The following is a 20,837-nucleotide window of genomic DNA, read 5'->3' on the forward strand; positions in this document are numbered from 1 at the left end:
TAATAGGCGGTAATAAATTAATCAGTACCTGAATAGTTAATTTAAGAAGTTATTATGCTTGCCATGTGTGGCCAAGTAATTTACTTTTTAGTGCCAAGTGTACATCCAAACATGCAATGTATGTGTTTTACAACTAATACCCACCTCATCATTTTAAAATAGAAAGATCATTCACTACGGCTGAGTATACATGCAGCATAGTAATTGTAACATTGCTATGTACGTATGTGTATAATTATACCACATACAGTAACATTACACTTTAGCAGATAAATAGTTTGGTTTTTAGTTATTGTTTCACAATCATATACAAGCAGACATGATAGAGTTTGGATCTGAAGGAAATCCTAATACGTAAGTTACTGAGGTTTTACATTTCTGAGTAAATCAAGTGTGATGATGTAACTTTTGTTGCCTGGGAACAACAACGTTATGTTTGTTACATACATACATACATACATACATAATACATGCACAGTTACAAGAAATCAAAATGCTTTTAGTTCAGCAGTGTTGGGTAAGTGTTGTTATGGTGGCAATTACAGTAGCTACGTGTTACATATATAGCTACTTCCCATAACAACCACAAGTTGTACTTTTAACTTCCTGCCTGAGAAAACCAGTGTTATGACTCATGACAGCAGGTTTGATTTTTCACCACAAACACAAAGCTATGTTAATATACATGTACGATAGTATTAAATTTCACTGTCTGAATAAGCCAGAGTTAAGTGATTTGGGGAGCTGCATGAGTGGTTGGAGGCCAGGATGGGACTTGGGAATGGCTGTGTGTGGCTGTACAGATTGGTGCTTTAGAATACTGAAAGACTTGTGCTGTTGTAAATTTTCTCTCATTGTATCCAGTTTTAAGCCCTTGATAGTTCATGCATGCATACATAACCAGCTTTATTTATCCTTATGTGTATTTCTCTGTGATTTTGAAAACAATCCTTTTCCCTCTTCGCCATCCCTGCCCAACATCCTTATTGGAACGTACCTAATACACATGTAAAAATAACTATTTAAAATGGTGAGCTTGTACAGTGCTGAAAGGTAAGGAGTTGGTGTACTTAAAATTGGGGTATTTGTAGCCCTAATGATTGATGAGCTACAGCATTCTAAATACCTAAAACTGGAATCTCTCAATACTTGCAAATAATAGGTGCCAAAAACAGTTTCCCAGAGACAGTCACACATTTTTATAGATAATTAGTACACATTGAATCTATTTACACGTACAAACTTAATTGTACACACTGAGTCAATGTGCATATTAATACGCATGATCCATTTTGGTTGCTACGTGCTTATGGTAAACTCTTCTCTTGAGATATATAGAGCTAAAAAGTACTGGGGCCAAAAATTTGTATACTAAATAACCTGTCTATTAGGACCACCTGCTTAATAGAGTCAGAAAATTATTCAAATGCAATTTATCAGGCAGGATATAAGTATGCTCTGGTGTATACATATGCACAATCCTGTTAACAAGGAAATTCCATGCTGATGCCATATATGTATATATCCTTACAGGTTGAACAATGCTCATGAAGTTGGAATAACCAGCTAGCTACATGGCTTGCTACTGGATCATTTGACTTAATGTGTTATGATATGGTCAACTGATGGCAATGCTTAAATATCATACTTTTCAGGTGACTAGCAACAATGCCATGCTTTAAAAGAATTGTTAAAAAACACTGAAATATTCATATCCAATTCCATGCAGCTTTTCTAGTGTACTTTTCTAGTTCATTAATGTCTTAAGTTTTTGAGAAGCAATCTGAAAAGATGATGAAGCAATGCGCACAATAAAAAACACAAAAAATAAATACACAAAAAAATAATTCACTACATAATTTAGCTTCACTTAGTGCCAAAGAAACTTCACTGGCAGCAGGCTGTGGTCTACCGCAAGAAGATCTTGCATCTCTTAAACACATAATCATTAAGAAACTCAAGTGGCAGTGAAGCCAACAAATCATCTGGTTATAAGACTGATGTAGTCTGTTGACAAAAAGGAGGCCAGTTGTCTGTTAGTGTAAAATGCCACCACTGGCAGCAGAAACACAAGTGGTGTAAGGTTCCATGTTGTTCAACATGCAAAAGTGATGCCAGATGGAAACTCCTCAAAAGAGGCACCCTCTGAAGTGTATACCCCTTGTCACTTGTCCATGACACATTAGTCAACTGGTCCTCAGGTATTGAGGCAGTTCCACTGCAGTAAGTTATAGTTACACTAAAGCCATAGTACTATAATGATGAAATCAATGAATTAATTGACTCAGACGTGATCACACACACCCGTACTGTAACTTGGTAACTGTAGGACATCAGTGAGTGTTTAATGAAATCTCTTAATGGTCAATTAGATTCTATCTGTTGTCTGTATACCGCCTGTGTACCCATCTCTTCCTCAAGTGTATGCATACTTGAGGAAGAGATGGGTACACAGATGGTACATATATCAGTAGACAACAGATGGAATCTAATTGGCCATGAAGAGGTTTAATTAAACACTGACGTCCTACAATACAGTTACCAAGTTACAGTAAAGGTGTATTATGATGATGTCTAACCCAATTAATTTTATCAGCAGCATAATCTTTATAGCAATGTACTGTTTTTTGTCTTAGGCATTTATAATTTATAAAGTAAACCACCTGTCTTGTAATTTATTTGCTCTCAATAACCAAGTTTCAACATGATAGCTGTTGTAATGGGACCACTATTGAATATCCACGGTTATGTTTGCCATGTACAGGTAGGTAACTTAGCCACTTCTTGTTGTGGAATGCATGAATACTGTGTGTAATTGTTGTATAGCTTTGTCCCACATTTAGCTACGTTACGTTATGCTTTATAATCGCATTGCTTTTTTTTACAGCTACAATAAAATATTGCAACATCTTGTCTACATCCATCTTGGGAATATGATTTTCCCATATGGGAAATTGTTCCTTTTTCTCGTATTCCTACTACAGTATAATTCCCATAATGAGAATTGTGAATTTTTTCCTGTGTTGATGCTTCTATATTCAATACACACATATCCCTGATGGTAGATATAATATTTGTGCACAAGACAGGTATAATAATTATAACTTGTGCTGTTATTATTATTACTGAGCAGTCAGCCCTACTGGTATGCTCAGGTTATATACCCAATCACATCTATTTCAGGCATATTCATCAACCGATCATATTCAGTTATATATACACATCCATTTGCAACTAAAGTATCTGATATGAGACTGGTGGAAACAAATAAAAAGACTTTTAAAGTGTCAGCAAAGTTGCTAAAGTTAGGAACCTTGTAGTTCACATATACCTTCTAAACCAACTGGTAAGTTAATTTCAATGTGGTGAGAACTTTGAAGCGGGTAGTAGGTGACAAAGTACAGTTGCCATGGAACAGCAACAAGACTGTTTTATCAAAATAGCAAGTATATAAACAGAATAATTTCTATATAATTCCATGTAGTGGGTGGTAGGTGACAAAGTACAGCAGTAACAAGGTTAAAATATATTAAAAATTTTCAAATTTTATTTTACTAAGTTCTTTTTGTGTGCAGATTAAGTCCACAACAGCTGGTTGTCAGCATCTGATGATTGAGTAATCAAGGTGTGTGTGGGTGAATTCTGTTATAAATTAAGAAACTTTGGGGGCTTTCTACTTTAAAAATGAATCAAATACTTGATACTACAGCACATAGGTTCACCGTTACTACTATCTATTGCTGTTTGATGTACTGTACACTGTTTATACTGATGGCATTTAGTCAATAAGAGCTCACCACAATGATGTTGCATATAATATAATAAATTACCGGTATGGCTATTTTTTCTTCATATCATTACTCATGTTATCGATGTATTGTTTGCAGTGAGAAGTAAATCATTTTTCTTATTTTCTGTCATTCTGTCTACATAACATCTCCCCACACACGTATATACACTGATCAAGTTATGGTATAGAATGTCCTGTAGTTGTCACACAACTTACTCAAAAGACGGATTGACACATGAATAAAATAACTTGATAACTAATGCAAAGTGGTTATGCCAACAGAAACACCATTCATATTCCAGAACGTGATCAGATATTGTTCATGTAATTTGTTAGTGCTTGTGAGTGGGGGGTCAGTGATGTTACATAGAGATGTAGCTACAGTGCACCAGGGACTGGACATAATGAAAACTATCTGATCTAATCACGTCACTACGTAACATCATTTAATCTGAATATAATCTCCACCTTTTCTTTTTTCTGGCAATTCTTCTTTATTCACCTAATTAACTATTTGAGCCAAAAATTATACACTCAAAAGTTGACTGCTTTGTTAGAGTAAGTGACTGCTCTATTAGAGTATCTTGACAACTGTTTTCATGTACTATTATTACGTGTTTCAATGGTGTATTTAAAAGATTTTGCATTACACTATGCTTGTAATGTGATATTTCACTGGCATAACATTGACATGTTATGCAAGTACTAGTGTTAAAATTCAGTGTTAAACACCAACCTGTTAAAATTCTGCCTGGTTATGCATGACAATTTAAGGGCTTGTGAACAACTGTTAAAAGTTTTGTACCTCATGTCTTTTTCGACTTTGTTACTCATTATTGCCATTACTACACTGTAGCAACAGTCGTGTCAAACTGCACACATGAAATTGTTGCTGCCACAATTACTTTTCCTAATAATAATGTATGAGGAACCTATGATGATCAAAATTACATCAGCATAATATTATTAAACCTCTAAGATATAATTAAATAATGTAAACGTCTCTAATTGAACATTCAGCTTGACATAAATGATCCGGACAATCAATTTCAAGGTTAGATTTTGCAAAAGCACCCTTTTCACAATTCAATGTAAACAATATTTATTGAAATGTATCAGTTTCTGGTACAAAATAATATTATGCATACAAGGTGCATGTGACAAGTTTCTCCTCTCTCCCTTCATGCCTTATGCACTGGCTGGTCCCACTATCTCCTTCATCACCTTATGGAGAAATTGAAGAACAAACTCTGTCTGAAAATCCTGAAGCTAATTATTTACTGTGGTGTGATAGTTACAGTGTTAATGTATTAGGTGTGTTATATGGTAAGTCACTAGATGAAATGTGATTCAGTTTGCTGTTTCTTATAATTGCTCGTAGTGTTTGAACTGCATTAGGATTCCTGCTCCGTGTTCTGACATAGTCTTCAACATTACAAGTGAATTTAAAAGTCAGTTTCTTTCCTGGTACTTTGTCCATGATTCCTTTGCTGTAGTAGTAGCGGAGGCCACGGCTTAGTTTGTCATAGTTCATTCTAGGCTTTCCCTTGCGTTCTCCCCACATTGCAGCAATGTCATCTGGTTGTAGTATGGTGAACTCATACTCATTTCCTGTCCACTGAATCATGACGCTCTTGTCAGGTGTCAGTAGCATGTCTAACAGAAACTGCCACAGTTGTACAACACCTCTTCCATTAGGAACTAAATAGGAAAGAAACAAACTAATACTTTATATCAGTGAGCAATAAGGAATACAATTCCAGGAAAAATCAAAAACTGTTAACCCACCAAAGGAAGGCTACTTATTATAGGACGTTTATTATAATACATATTGAACAAAAACAATTTCCCACTTATTGATTGTGTTGACTTACAAGGTGGTAGATTGTTGGTGCCTTCAATAGGTGCTGGTTCTTGTGGGCAAATCATTACATCATCTTCTGAATCACTGTCACCATTATCCTTCATCTCTGACTCACTACTTGATCCATCATCTGTGATTAGCTTATGGCTAGTGCCCATTTCTTGGCTGACAACGGGAATGTTGCTGTGCCTTGCAATACTAGCAGCTGGTATGGTACTCAGTGTAGCACTGCTCAAAGTGGTTACTTGGGGAAAATGACTGCTTGAACTAGTGGAGGCAAACTCTGGTCTTGCTTTCTTTGGTGTTGGCTCAGGATTGGTGGATGTTACCTGTGAGCTTCCTTCAACAACTGGAGGAGGGGTGTGTCTTTTTCTGATTAGAGAGTTCTCTTGAAGAGCACTGCTTGGAGGTGTTTGCAACACTGAGCTATTTGGAATCATAAAATTAAATCCAGTCCCAGCAACTTTGCTACTTGGTGGCCACACAAATTTTGGACAGTCAACCATCATGTAATGATTGGGATGACTCTGTTGTAACATTGGAAACTGCTGCAGTGCTGAGAGAGGGCTGCTCATTCCAAGAGGTGTCAAAGAGGGGTAGACAAATGGTAGCTGAGTTCCAGGTGTAGTTGGAGTAAATGTGGGGTGGAACATAATTGGCAATGAAAATGGTTGAGGAATCGCTGGTAAACCAGCTGCAGCAGCAATGGCGGTACTTAACATGGAGTGGGTAGCTAATGGTGACCTTCCTGCTGGTGTGGTTACTTCAGTAGTAGCAGAAACTGTGACACTTTTAGCACTTGATGGTATCCCTACAACACTCACATCACCAGTACTGTTGCCATTGCTAGGACTATTACTGTGTGACCTGCTACCACTTGGTGATGACGTATCACTGTGCTTTTTTGGCTGTCTTGAATGTTTGTTCTCTTGATACTTGTGAGTCAGTGTAATAGGCTGGATAGGAACCTTTGGTGAATTGTCAGGTTGTTGCTTCATTGATATCTCCACACCAACTGCAGCCTGAACAGCTGATGAGCTTAACAGTGGACATGCTGATGATGCTACTACAGGAACTTCGTGTACACTTCCGTTAAGTTCCGTGTCACTAGCACTCGCTGTACAGCCAAACATGCTTGCATGCATAGGTACCACTTTATTTGTTTGCTGGTCGTAGCACTCAGTGGTATGGTAAGGGTCTAATTCTTCTGGTAGTCCTGCTCTGAGCTTTCCAGATACAACTGACAAATATTTCACTGGAGTCGATGCACTAGATAACGGGCTCGCGGACAACTGTGGATCAGGGGAAATTAGTGGCGACGAAGGTATCGTGAGAGGAGATAGATTTCCGGATCGCTTCGTCTGCGATACTTTCTTCTGCACGATCTCTGAGACCTTTGGTGACAAGGGTGTAGTCGACACTGTTGCTACAGACGAAGTGGAATTAATTGCCCAGAGCGGCGGTGGAAACGAAACCAACGGACGAGGCTGCATCGCTGGTATATCCTTAACTGTAATTTGGTTCATCAAACTCTTAGCTAAGATTTCACCTACAGAAAAAATAATGAAATGTAATTAGCTAATAAATATGACCCCGAAATACAAGACTACAGTATTTATGCTATAGTTACTGAACACACAACCATACAGCTAATTCTACGTAGCTAGCTATGTAACACGCGATATAACGCGCATGCCAACGCGTGCAAGAATGTTTTCGATCACAAAATCCTGTTTTTGATAGCTACACGCGAGGCTACAGCTATACTTGAACTAGTTGCTTACTGTTTACAACAGAGAGTGGATTCCAACCGGACACTGACGGTAACACAGCTGCCATCGAGGCCTTGTACTGGAGTGCGCGAATGTGCCGTGGAACTGTTGAAGCTTATTTTATAGCTATTTCAATTACAGAGAAATTCCGGTGGACGGATATGCACTAACATCATCAATAACTACGACCTGTTTTAGCGGAAACCTAGGTAGCTACCACGAACGATGCTATGATATGGTTTCATAATAACGCATATAATTACGGCTAGCTAAAAAATAGATATACGTACGTACGAACGCAAATGTGTGCATGTTTATGTAATCCTATAATAGGCTATATATACACTAACAGTTTATGTGGATATATACGATCACAATTTAATTTGATTTATATAGCCAAACTAGCTAAGTACAATGCTATAGCCATGCAGCAGACTGTCTTCCATGCAACTGATCCAGCTCCCAAACAACAAGCAACGATATATTCACACTCTAGCTATGCTATAGATAGCTATAAGTAAACTTACACTCTAGCATGCATCGCATCAATAAATACATATTTATAGTGTACGTTGCTAAGAAAACAAATCACCTTATCCGTTAGGACTAGCTAGCTACCACTGACAACTAATTAAACTAAGGGTGTTGAATGTTACATTCAAAAGTTTCTAATTGGTGCTCATGAGCTCTTCTCATTCTACATGCTTCAGACGTAGGAACAAGTTTATTTATTTATTTAATTTAAAAGCTTTACAGTAGAGATTTCCAACTAAACTAAATAATTAACATTCCACGCATTCATTGGTATGACAAATATTGTGCTATTTTTCAGGGTCATTTTAGTGCAAACCCCATCCCAATTGGTGGTTCCTATCAAAAGATATAAGCAAAAGAAGTTGACAGTGTGATGATTTTGTGTACAGTATTTTCAATGCTTTTTACATATATCGCATGGCACCAAACACAATATTCAAAGAGTCATAAACCTAAATAGGAACATGAATTTTCACCACATAACTATTTTATGGAGAACAGCATATGAGCTAGGTAAAACCTCTCAAGAGCGACCACTTCTTTGTAGACTGACCACTCAGAATATTATATGAATAAAGCAAGTGATTCACAAATAAAACTGTGTGTATTGTGTAACACTAAGTATACACAGGTACCCAATGCATTTTCAAGGATAACTAACTAGAAAAATCAGTAATATTATATGACATGGCAAGTAATGGCATCACAAGTCACAATTAACAAATATTTCGGAAACATGACAATCAGATAACAAAATGTAAGACCAATATTATTTTTAAAATAGATTTGTTTGGACACTGTTCAGCTTTATTTGTCACATTGTAAGCACTAAGGATTATATAATACAATGACATCACTATACTACAAAGAGAATTTATAAATAGTTTCTGACCAAAAGTACAATTACTGAAGCTGCTATAAAATGGATCAAAACAGCAGTAAATACACCAGAATATAACATCAGGTAGTGTGAAGCCATATAAGGTTGGTATCACATGCCAGTCTCCACTTTTGAAACGATTATGCTCAACCTTGAACCTTATATTGCAATTCCGTGCAAGACAACAAACTGCTCACCTTCAAACTATACTTGCATCGATGCAGATGGATGACTTGAAGCCCAGGGTGATTGTAATGCTGAATTCTGAACAGTGTTAGATGGCGATTTACCTTTAAAAGGGCCATATTTTCATCGTAATCCAACATCAATTGTCCTCCAATCAAAAAACACACGGCAAAATCGAAATCAGCATATGCGGTTTGCCTAGGAACACTTTCTTCGTCCTCATCCGCCACACATTTGCACGGAAACACTCAGAAACTTTGGCTATCACCGGTGCCGTATTCTTCCAATTAGAATTATGTATGCAATTATTTGTATGGGATTCCTATGGGAAATCTTATTTCTCAAACTTTGATTTGATGTATTTTAATAAATACCGCATAGATTTTAATCCAATAAAGTGCATTACAAAGTACGAAGCACTGACTACCATTAACTGGAACGGCAGCTTGTGAAACGTTTTTTGAAGGTGTGTAATTTAAGTAGCAAACATGTGTGAAAAATTGGTTGGTTGGAAATCACTATTTACAGTGCTGCAAGAGCAGCACTGATGGTCCACTGGTATCCTGTACCAGTGGTCAGGAGTTACAAGTAGTAAAGTAATTACTTAGTTAGCTAAGTACAATTGAAAATTACATTGGTTATTACTATTAAAGAAAGCCAGTTAGGAGTTCTTGGGTGCTTGTTACAATTGACGCAAGTGAAGTAAATAAAAGCTGTGCCAAACATGTATAGCCATGCTTGGCCAGCAATTTCTACAGCCTCCTATAAAGACTCTGATTTAAATGGTGTTCATTCTACATTCAGTGTTCTTGTTCCGTGTGTTGCAGGCTCTATTACAATGGCCTTATATGGTCTTCTTGTTCTACAGCCCAAGTCAAATAAAATATTTATATATGGCAAATAATACTACTAAGACCAAATATCACTATATAGTTACCACTAGATACTTAGCAGCCCATAAACCACAAGTCCATTAAAGTTACTTTATACTTCCTTAATAGAGGTAGTATCAATACATGAAGTGACATGCACTGCTAAGCAATAATATTACACCATACTGGTTGTTGGCTATACAGGTGACCTTTTATTTAAAATAGGCAATTTCATGCATATAAGATGACCACTATTGTTTGTGATGGAAATCTGTAGCTGCTTATTCTCAGCTATTCCTCCATTCAGTCTCATACAATAAATCTCTCCGTCACTTACTGTGTCCCCAACTGTCTGAACTCTATCAGGAATTAAGGCTGATGTAGACACTCATGCACACTTTACAACATAAATATTTCAGAAGAATTTCTGCCAACAGTCAACACTAGCGTAAAGATTCATTATAGCAGCTGGCATTTGTCAAATTTAAGCACATATGTATGCCATGACACCTTATAAATCATGCTACTCAAAATTGTTACCCAGGAAGGAAGCATTTGTAGCTAGGGAACTGTACATTTGTACAGCATTCATGCATGCAGAAAACAAGAGTATAATGTGATGCAATTGGTTACTGCACATTAACACTTTTAAATCATATACGTATGACCATTAAATCTCCAAGACCATACACAGACACTACCTATTACATCAATTAATATGAAAACTCATTTGGATTATCATGGCTAAAAATGACTTTCAATTCATTGATAGTCTACATGACCAAAACATTACAGTGGAAGCCCGCTCATATAGTTGTATATTTAGTGTGGTGTCCTGATTTCAGGTAACAAAATGTATATTGGTATATTGGGACTCCATAGGTACAACACAACACTTCTTTGATGCCCACATTTCATTGATTTCAATTAGAGCACTTGTTTATAAAGAATTCTCAACCTTGTGTGTAATCTTTTACTCTCTTCACCAAAGTGCTTCTTACCAATACTGGTAAAGAATCCTACCAATCCTTAAAAATATCAGAAAGCAGTGTCATAATAGGATACATCTACCATAAACGGAATGAACAGGAAGTAAAGATGTTAGGACAGGAAACACTTTTATCAAATGTTAAAATTATATCCTGGCATTTCTAGTACTTATATATTGTGGCATGCACTAATCAACAACAAGAAAAATGTTCCACTGCATGGGAAGACAGATCAGAAATCCAACTATACTGTGTGTTGTGTAAGTCAATTATTTTCAGTTACTATGTGATATAGGAATTAACTGTAGTTCTAGTGATGTACTAACACATCATAGATTCCTCACATAATGATAATGTGGTTATTGGTGGAATGTAAGCAAAACCTAATAAAGCATTTGGTGGTTTCCATAGCCACTTAATACATTTCATAGTATCTCCAATAATAGTATTTTTAAGGGCATTAACTTCCTATAGTATGGTTCTAATTAAAATCTTTAAGATTAATTCTAAGAGATACGATTGTATTTAATATTTAATAGCATGATGAGTCTTCACTTACCCTTGTTAGTGGTTGTTGAGTATCGAGCAATTTGGGATCTATTTTGTATCCAAACAAGAGGACCACCTTCCAATTGAAAGGCCACCACATCACATGTAACTAAGTTCAACTGATTAGCCAAAATAAGTTGGCTCAGTTTCAAGGTACCGCTTGTATTAAATCGTATCACTACTTGTCTTAGTTGACCAACTTTTGAGCCATAAGAAATACTCTCTAGTCTCATGGTAGAGCCTCTGCCTATAGTAGACAGTATACTCCCTATTACAGTATCAGGTCTGTCCTTCTCATGAATGATCAAGCTTAGAACTGTATCAAAGTTGCTAGTGGTTGATGATGAGCTGTTACCTGTAAAGAAATCAACAAAACAAGTAAACCATTATCAGACAATATATATTTTTAGGTGTCCAGTTTTAGGTGTCCAGGAACTTGTAATTTTTACACATATTCACACTTTAAAGACCTGTTATCCAAACTTATCCAAAATTACATAAGTTTTCCTGCACTGTTCACAAGAAATTCTATCTGCTATGACCTCATCACAAAGGCCACCTAATCCATCAGGAAATTAACAAATAATGTTAATGGTAGCTAAATTACGTCACTACCTCTTCATGACCATTGTAATGACACAATGGTATATTGTGTGAGCACTTAAAACAATGAACTATCCCATTTCTACAGTGGCATAGCCACAATAACATACACAACAAGCAGTGAGATTATAACTAACTTGAAATTTGGCTGACATCGTCAATGCAAAATCTCTTCATAAAATTTGGCTCATCTGTATGAACAGAAATGCAGTGTACAGTAGCTGTAACACATGCACACTAAGGGGAAAATATGTATCAAACAATGATGGATGTGGCACCAAACCTGAAAGCAGGCATCTAGTTATACACATATACACAGAGTGTAGAATATACCAAATATTATCGTCACCATGTTTGCAATCAGAAGTAAGTATATGTAATACACAAAATGTGTGTGAAGATTACTTGCTATATACGGACATGTCTACTTGAATGTATATAGAGCTGCATAACTTAGCCACAACACACTGTATATTCACAGCCATCGTTCTAGTAAAGTGCAAGTGATGTCTAATAGAAGTGGACAATAGTGTTGAACTGTGTGTATATTTTTATAACAATAAGTTGGGGATAAGAGCTAAAATGATGAAAGTGTGCATCTGGGTTACTTCAATAAGGCTACTATTATCTTTCAATAACTCAAGAGTATTACAAATGGCTACAATATTACATGTTGTTAAATCAAACACTATGGGTAGCTTATATACGTACATGTAATATGTAGCTACGTATGTGTGACATAATATACTGCACAAACACATCTCAATGATAAGTTGATGTGGTTTATGATGTGAGTACAATTTTTAGACCATGAACACTAAAGACCAAACCTACACTAAATGTATCTTAATGACAATTAATAGTACTATTATGTATATGTAAGGTAGTGTCACAATTATTCTATCCAGTCAACCCTGACCACTAGTATTTGCCTTAAAGGGAGGCAATACTAGCAGTGCCAAGTTTTCAACAACAGCTGTAATCACAAACCACCATAAAATGCCTTACGTATGACCTACGTACATGTACATCACTTCCCAAGCAGAAACATTCCTCCAAATTTCAATTGCTAAATATTTCCCTCTCGAAAATATCCTGCTACACGGTACATAACATTGACTACAATAGACAAGTTTCATAATAAGGCTTTAGAGTACATAATAATAACCATTGCCTCTAACCTGAATTTCCCATTATTTTTAGGAGATAAGATCTGAAGTAACTTCTCCAAATTTTGAAAGGATTGCATGTATATGTCATAAGATAAGAATTTGTGGTTTTTCCATAAATATCTATGTAAGGGAGCTACAGATGCCCCTACTGGGCAATCACATGATGAGGCATTTCAACATATGGAGAAACCAAAATTCCAAAGAATTCATATCATTTCATAGAAGAGGAAGTCATGCTAATCAATGCAAACAAAAATTAATGGAGTAACAGACACACGGCTTGCCAGAGAATACATATCTTTACGAGCTATCTATCTGTGTACAATTTTTATACGTAAAAATGTCTTCCTTTCCACTTTAAATAGTGACAGGTCCAAGGCCGTACTAGTATAAAGATTCAGGTAATGGAAACAATCTTGCCAACTTACCCATCTTCTAACCTAAACCAACTAAAGGTTCATCATTTAGCAAATCAGGAACACATAAGTAGTCTAAGAAATGCACCGATAATCGGATTGGTCGGTTGCCGATATGGCAATTTCTACCATTTGGTAATCGGTACAAACGCTCTGGGAACCGATATCGCTGCCGATAGTTTACATGGCAAATATGAGTGCCATTATTTGCAGCAATGAAAAGCCTTTTTTCTCACTACAATAAATAGAAAGCCTCTCTATACTATTCCATAAAAGCGGTTACGAGAAGCCATATGACTGCTCATGTAAGTACTGCTATTTGTGTTTAAAATATTCTTACCCAGATCTTCTGAAAACGATAGCTGTTACACTTTAACAATAAAGAAGGAAAGCTAAACTTATAATCTGTGTATAGTAGCTATGTTGATAACTAATCAAAACACGGACAATGGAGCATGTGTTAAAATATTTGTGGTGCCTAATTGTCTGGGCTGTGTAATAGAGGCCACACCAACCAAAGGTAACCTGGCATATCTATACCTTATAGTTGTGCCTTATATAGTTACATCACTTCTGTTATCTCTAAAAATCATTAGAATATGCATCATGCAGTAGCTATACACCTTTAATTCTATTTTACACTGTACAGATTATATATACAATAATCGGATTGGTATAATCGGTATCGGCTCTTTTAGGTACAGATTAATCGGATATCGGTACAACTGAAAAATCCTTATCGGTACACCTCTACACATAAGCCTTGTGGTGCAAATGTATTCTTACAACAGTGCCATTTTAACAAATCATGTAACACTTTCACATCTCAGATCATAGGGGCCACCCGGGTTACGTTTCCAGCCCAGCTAGCCGGGCTACATACGAATGTAGCTCAGGCTACAACTAGGTAGTGATTATATAGACGTTGAGCCGAAATCGATTGTGGAGATCAATTAATACTCACATGATTAGGATGCACGACTTGGATTTTGTCATGAAAACCACTCAGTGTTTTGGTATCCTCGCCATCATACGAGTTGAAAAACGTTGGGCTAAGGTGAGAACTAGTGCTATAGCTTACTCACCAATTGTTTCCGCATGTTTCGAATACGGACATGCCCCCATCAAGAAGCTACCATTCTGCATGGAGTAACCAACTCTACAAGCAAGCTTACCTATCTAGGCCTTTAGTGAACTCTATAGTTTTCTATAAACGATTCAATAGCACTGATTAAAACATTAAACTCGTGTAACCAAAATTCTCTGTGATATCTCTAGGATATGTCCGTTCATCATAACTGAACGTAACCTAGTTGCTGACCCATAATTGAAAATTTTAGGTATGTATATGTAATATATCCAGTGGCTGTACTAGTATTGGCTTGGGTGATATGTATGCTCGGGCCTGCGGCCCTCGGGCAGTTGGGCATACATATCAGGCAAAGCCCTCATGCCCATGTTACAACTATTACATATACAACGACTGGCTATTAGATACTGTACATATATCCCGGAAGAATAAGTACTAGTGTATAATATCTTGGTATGAAGGCCTGACTAATTGAGGATTAGATAACGAATATAACCATAAATCAGAAAAAATCACTGTCAAAAATATTTGCTGCTTGCAGCATTTATTTTTACCCTGTAATGTAGTCCATTTCTTATGGTTACAATGTAGTATATGAACATAACTCAGCAGCTTCTCATAACAGTCATAACTCTTTTCCTTGTTCTGAAATGACACATGAGTACTAGCCTATCTGTCGTATGTATTGTATGGTTAACACCAAACGAGGAAATCAAAACCATTCAAACAAGGAAAACTCAATATGCTTATAATGATTGTACACGAACATCATCATACATAATGTGAATTTGGTTGTGGCCATTTGTAAATGGAGCAATAAGGAGTATGATCTCTATTATACAGTATGGCAGTATATTGTGTTATAGGGGACATGGAAAAATATTGATTAAAAACCAGCCTAACAACACCTTCACGGTACCTAGGAAGTATTGGTTAGGTGTAGTATCAAGCCCAAAAGTGTTAACCCAAAACACTTCCAATAGGTTGCTAAGAATGAAACTTCTCATTCATGTAATTTTCTCTAACTGACTGACTGACTGAATGACTAATTCCTTCAGACCAGCATAATGGTAACTTTACAGTGACTACAGGACTGATACAAAGCTGGATATATGAGGACTAAAGGTCTAACAGCAACTTGTGCTGGAGCTAATTATGTAACGATTAAGGTTACAAGCTTGATTTTTCACTGTTAGACATTGCTTCAGCCTGGAAGGTGCCTTTGGGGATGCCACAGTACTTACAATGCATGCACCATGGACTTACCTTTGTCCTCCTTTGTGTCCCATTTCTTTTCACTGAAAGAGGAAGTTGTCAATTCGCAGTAGAGCATAATGACTTCCCTGTCACATTTATAATGGGAGTCATCTGTATTTTCCAGATATAGTAACTGGATTGATTGCAGAGATACTCTTCGTTTGTGACGTTGTGTAACAGGCTGAACATAGCTGAAACCAAAGCAAAACAGCCACTTTACTTTTCAGTAGTTGATAGTTGGGGGTGAGCATTCAGATGCAAAATTAAGTCCAGCACTATTCTTTTGATGAAGTATGTGCAGGCTTACAAGTCATAACTATGTCTAAAATAGTAAATGAACAGGTACAGTGTGTAAGGAAAATTAGGAATAAGTTTGTTTTGGGACCATGGAAAGAGGAAGATTGCCTACACCTGCAGATATAGTAGACACTACTTCAGTCTGTAGGGATTCACTGTAAAAAATGAAGTGTGCTCTGCACACAAAAAGTGTGTCCTTTGACACTAAAGTGTGGTCCTAATTTTCCCCTTGTAGCAGTGCTACTTGTGACTCTAAGAAACACTACTGTTACAAGTCATGTACTACATGTATTGTTTGATATCGTGTAACATGAGAGGGGGAAATTCACGAATTTCAAAGATTGACAGCTATCCACAAAAAATATCCCCTCAAAATACGCAGCTCAATTAAAATGGCATTGATTATTGTATAAAGATCCTGAAGAAGCCCCCCTCCAAATTTCAAATGCTAAATATTTCCCTCTCAAAAATATCCTGCTACATGGTACATAACATTGAAAACAATTTGTGTAAGTGACCTATTATCGAACGGTACCTATTATCGAACATCGAAATTACAAAATGTATTCGGAAGTTTACAATATTGTTCCGCATACTTGTAAGGTGTTTATATGGAGAATTCCAATAGTGTAGCCTATTCATTCCTAATGAACTTTCCATCCTTTAGAGTTTATGTGTGGACATCACAGCAGTCTTGATACTCATCACCACCGACAAAGACATGAAGGAAAAGAACACAGGAATCATCGTGAAAGAACTACATCTCGAGCGTGACTTTGGCGGCAAAATTGTCTGACCGTTTAGTTTCCTGAGTGAAAGATGCATCCATGAAGACTGTACAGAAGGGGTTGTTGCAAACAAGGATGATAAGACTGTGCTGTTGTTCGTAATGTGCTGATATTTTACTGTACGCATTTAATACTAAATGATTCACTGTTGTAACTCACAAGTGCATGCTTGTATCAAAACTATACTTCAGTTACAGTATCATGGTACTTCACATAACACGTTGATAATATAATGATTAAAAGTATGTAGGTTGCACTGAGGTTACCAGAGTAGAAAAGCTGCAAAACATTCAATAATTGATCAACAGAAATTAATGGGCGTCTGATAATAGGTACCGGTGTTCGATAATTCATATTATATGGGATGCAGAAATCCACTCATAACACGGACACTAATTGGATACTATAGCTCAAATTTACGTGAGGTATTCTATGAGAAAGTCGCTACCTCCCGGTGAAAATTCAAGGTTGATACTACTTTCCTGGAGATATATATATATATATATATATATATATATATATGAAGTAAAGTATAAACTTTGTTCGATAATCGGTCACTTACACTATATGTGAGCTTGCACAAAAATATCCTCGTCGGATCATATATTACGTATCTATTTAATTGCTGAAAGAATATTTCTACCATACAATATCCAACTATTGTAAAAGAACTATATAAAATTTTAGATGGGATTCTTGATTTCTTAAGAAACATCACAGATATCAATATCAAGCCACAAATTATCCACAACTCAGAGCACAATTAATAATTATACTAACATAAGGTGTCATCATTTCACAGAACATGACATCTGACATGTAACGTGGGAATAGTCTACATTTCATGTACATGATAACAACTTCGTTATGTGCTCCACTCCTGAACAAATAGCACATGTCATTATCATGCTGACTATAAACATTTTAATACTAAACTGAAGCCATATAACAAAATTACATTAGTTTAGCACTTCCATCCTACTAAACCATACTATATATAGCAGCTATAAAAATTCCCAAATAAGTTTGTGCTACAAAGGAAGCTATAGTGAATGACAATAGAAGGAATAGCACTCAATCATGACTTTTATTCATCACAACTACATTTATTGACATCCCACAACACTTCCATCACCTCACTTCTACTTAAAACACCTGCTATTACCACCACCTCCACTATGTGGTACCATGGTCATCAACAACAGAAGAGCTTTTTTCCTAAGACCATTCATGACTGGAACAGTATACCCATATCAAGAAGTTTGCGGAGATTTGGTCCAGCTGCACCGATTTGTTCACTATAAGTTGCACAGTTTCTATTGTACTGACACTTTGTACTCACATATCTTTTCACTCAAAAGACGAATTTCAGATTCGCAAGTACCATGAGAAAGAGCAACTCTTTACGAACAGGATGGTACCAAGTGAAGCTCAGTACACGAAAACTCCGCTCGTCATTTTCACAATAAAAGAACACAATCATCTGCAATACATTTCCAATGGGCATTTTGATTATTCTAATAAATTCATTCATATCTCGTGACATGCTTGGATTATCCCGGATTTGCTGCTAGATTCTTTTAGCTTATTCTTGAGCGATTCCACCAAGCCATAGTGAGCACATATAGCGTAAACTATCACTCGTCAAAACAATGGCAAAGTCGGAGGTTAAATATGTGCGTGATTCTGAGCAAGATTATTGCTTCGATTTGGCATGGACTCCGTCTGGCTAGGTCTGAGTAGTAACGCACAGCAAGTCTTTAACTATAAATAACTCCTTAGAATTAATACAGAGCTTTAAAACGATTTTATTAAAGAAGTTCTGTATGCGTACTAAAGTTCTAGTGTTCCAGTACACCTGTCATGAATACACTATATGCAACATAGACACTCTGTGATGACTCCTTTAAGTAGAAATCTCTCAAAACCTACAAAAGTGGAAAACTAGCAACAGTAAATCTTTAATCAATGAAATATAACAAGTAAAAATAATTGCAGCTGCTAAATTGCTTTGATTATAATTAGACTTATCACCTGCAGCTGGCCTCAAACTTCCGTTTTTGAACCAAACTTCTTGATATGCCACCAAATCTCAATTAACTCGTTTTCTAATAGATTATGACGATTGTAATGGCTGGACCAATAATTAACACTTTACTTTTTAGTTATAAATTTGTTGTATGTATATGTGTATAAATTGTATGTATGCCCTGGAGCTGTGATGTTTCATAGCTACCTGGGATAATATCAGCTCAATCAATCAATCAATCAATCAATCAATCAATCAATCAATCAATCAATCAATCAATCAATCAATCAGATACATGTAATACACATGTATACTAGACTATAAAAATTGAATTGTTTGTTTGTGTGTACCATGAAATCTTACTTAGTCAGTAGCTATTACCTCTTAAATGAGATTATAATCTTGTTATGTAAGCCTGCCATACTAATAATAGGTGTTGTGTAAACGAAAGCATTTCCTAAGTAGTATATTGTTTCTTACTTGGTACTAAAACCATAACATTTTTGGTCTGGAAAAAGATGGCCCTATATATGTAGCTACGCACATGAAGCTTCATTCTTCCTTTTACACGTGCGTCAGTAAAGTGACAATATTGGTATGTGATAATGTGCAATGAAAAACATTTCCTGGTAGAGGCTTGTAGTCAAATGAAACATTATCACTTATACATAACATCTTACTCCTATGGCTATTGGATAACATATACGTGTACACACACACATCACAACCACTACAAACTGATGCCACTAATACACACTTTACAATACAGACATACCCGTATTGGTCCCAGAAGCATACAGGATCTGGTGAAAGAGTGAAAGTGACATTTGGTCACTATAGCAGACTTTCATAAAGTTGTCTAATAAGGGGTTGTTGTCATTTTGAACAGATGAAATAAACACTGGTCTCATTGATCCTGGTTGGGACAGTTGTGGTGATATTAACTCAATAAATTTTTCAGCTGTCTTGTCAAAATGATTGTTACTGAATCCAACAAAAAAGAGGTTTCGCTGCAGGAAAACATTCAACACGGCTTTCCCTTCAGTAGACATTGAATTATTAGCATCGTGAGCTAGAAAGTCAAACACAACAGTTTCGGGCTGTGAAAACATCCCATAGATGTGTAATAAGCTATTGGGCCAGCCACCATTTTCAAGTACTTTAGAAGTCACATCATTTTCAGTCAAACTAACTGACTTGAGGCCTAGAACTTGCTCCAATACTTCTGTATAGCACGTTGTTGATAGCAAAGCACCTTTCTGGTTCATGGCTGATAAGAACTGCAAAGCATAGTGTTTGGCGTACGTCGTGTGCCCACTCAGACTATTAACTTTATTGTGCAGGGACGACAGCCACGAGTCGTACACTCCATTGCGCCTCAATATAGCTGTGACCTCATGGGCGGCGTACATTGGGTTCAGCTCGCACGCGTTCTGCAACAGGCGATCCTTGTTAGAACACTCGCGAGGATCCACGAATCCTATTGCATACTTAATGCCTTCCTCGCAGACAACCTTATAATCGACTGGTAAATCATTTCGAAAATCACTGTTATCTGCAGTGAAACAGAGTCGATTGATTCCTGGTCCAAGTACAAACGCTGTCTTCTTTGGATCAAACTCTATCGTGATGTCCATCTTTGTATACTCTGTCTACTCGAAGGGGAAATCAACACCAGGCAGACATCCGGGAAACGTATCGATATCAAATGTCAAACTACGGAGGCGTTTTAAAACTGGTACTGGTAGG

At 36.6% G+C, this 20,837-nt stretch overlaps 1 protein-coding gene across 1 annotated transcript; it reads right to left on the reverse strand.

Annotated features, from left to right (window-relative positions):
• Window positions 1–4,845: 4,845 nt before the first annotated feature.
• On the reverse strand, window positions 4,846–20,828 carry LOC136237094 (uncharacterized). Its single transcript, XM_066027376.1, has 5 exons — window positions 19,864–20,828; window positions 12,177–12,230; window positions 11,447–11,791; window positions 5,665–7,203; window positions 4,846–5,491 (listed from the first exon to the last, which is right to left on the reverse strand). The coding sequence occupies exons 1-5, from the start codon at window positions 20,723–20,725 to the stop codon at window positions 5,085–5,087; spliced, it is 3,207 nt and encodes a 1,068-aa protein (XP_065883448.1). The 5' UTR covers window positions 20,726–20,828; the 3' UTR covers window positions 4,846–5,084.
• Window positions 20,829–20,837: the final 9 nt, after the last annotated feature.

Source organism: Dysidea avara, chromosome 1 (assembly GCF_963678975.1).
Source record: "Dysidea avara chromosome 1, odDysAvar1.4, whole genome shotgun sequence".
Lineage (NCBI taxonomy): Eukaryota > Metazoa > Porifera > Demospongiae > Dictyoceratida > Dysideidae > Dysidea > Dysidea avara.

Coding starts and splice junctions, on each gene's coding strand:
- LOC136237094 (XM_066027376.1), bottom strand. CDS start 20,725: ATGGACATCACGATAGAGTTTGATCCAAAGAAGACAGCGTTTGTACTT. Junction 12,231..19,863: donor TGCTTCTGGGACCAATACGG/GTATGTCTGTAT, acceptor CTGTTCATACAG/ATGAGCCAAATTTTATGAAG. Junction 5,492..5,664: donor CACCAACAATCTACCACCTT/GTAAGTCAACAC, acceptor TTTCCTATTTAG/TTCCTAATGGAAGAGGTGTT.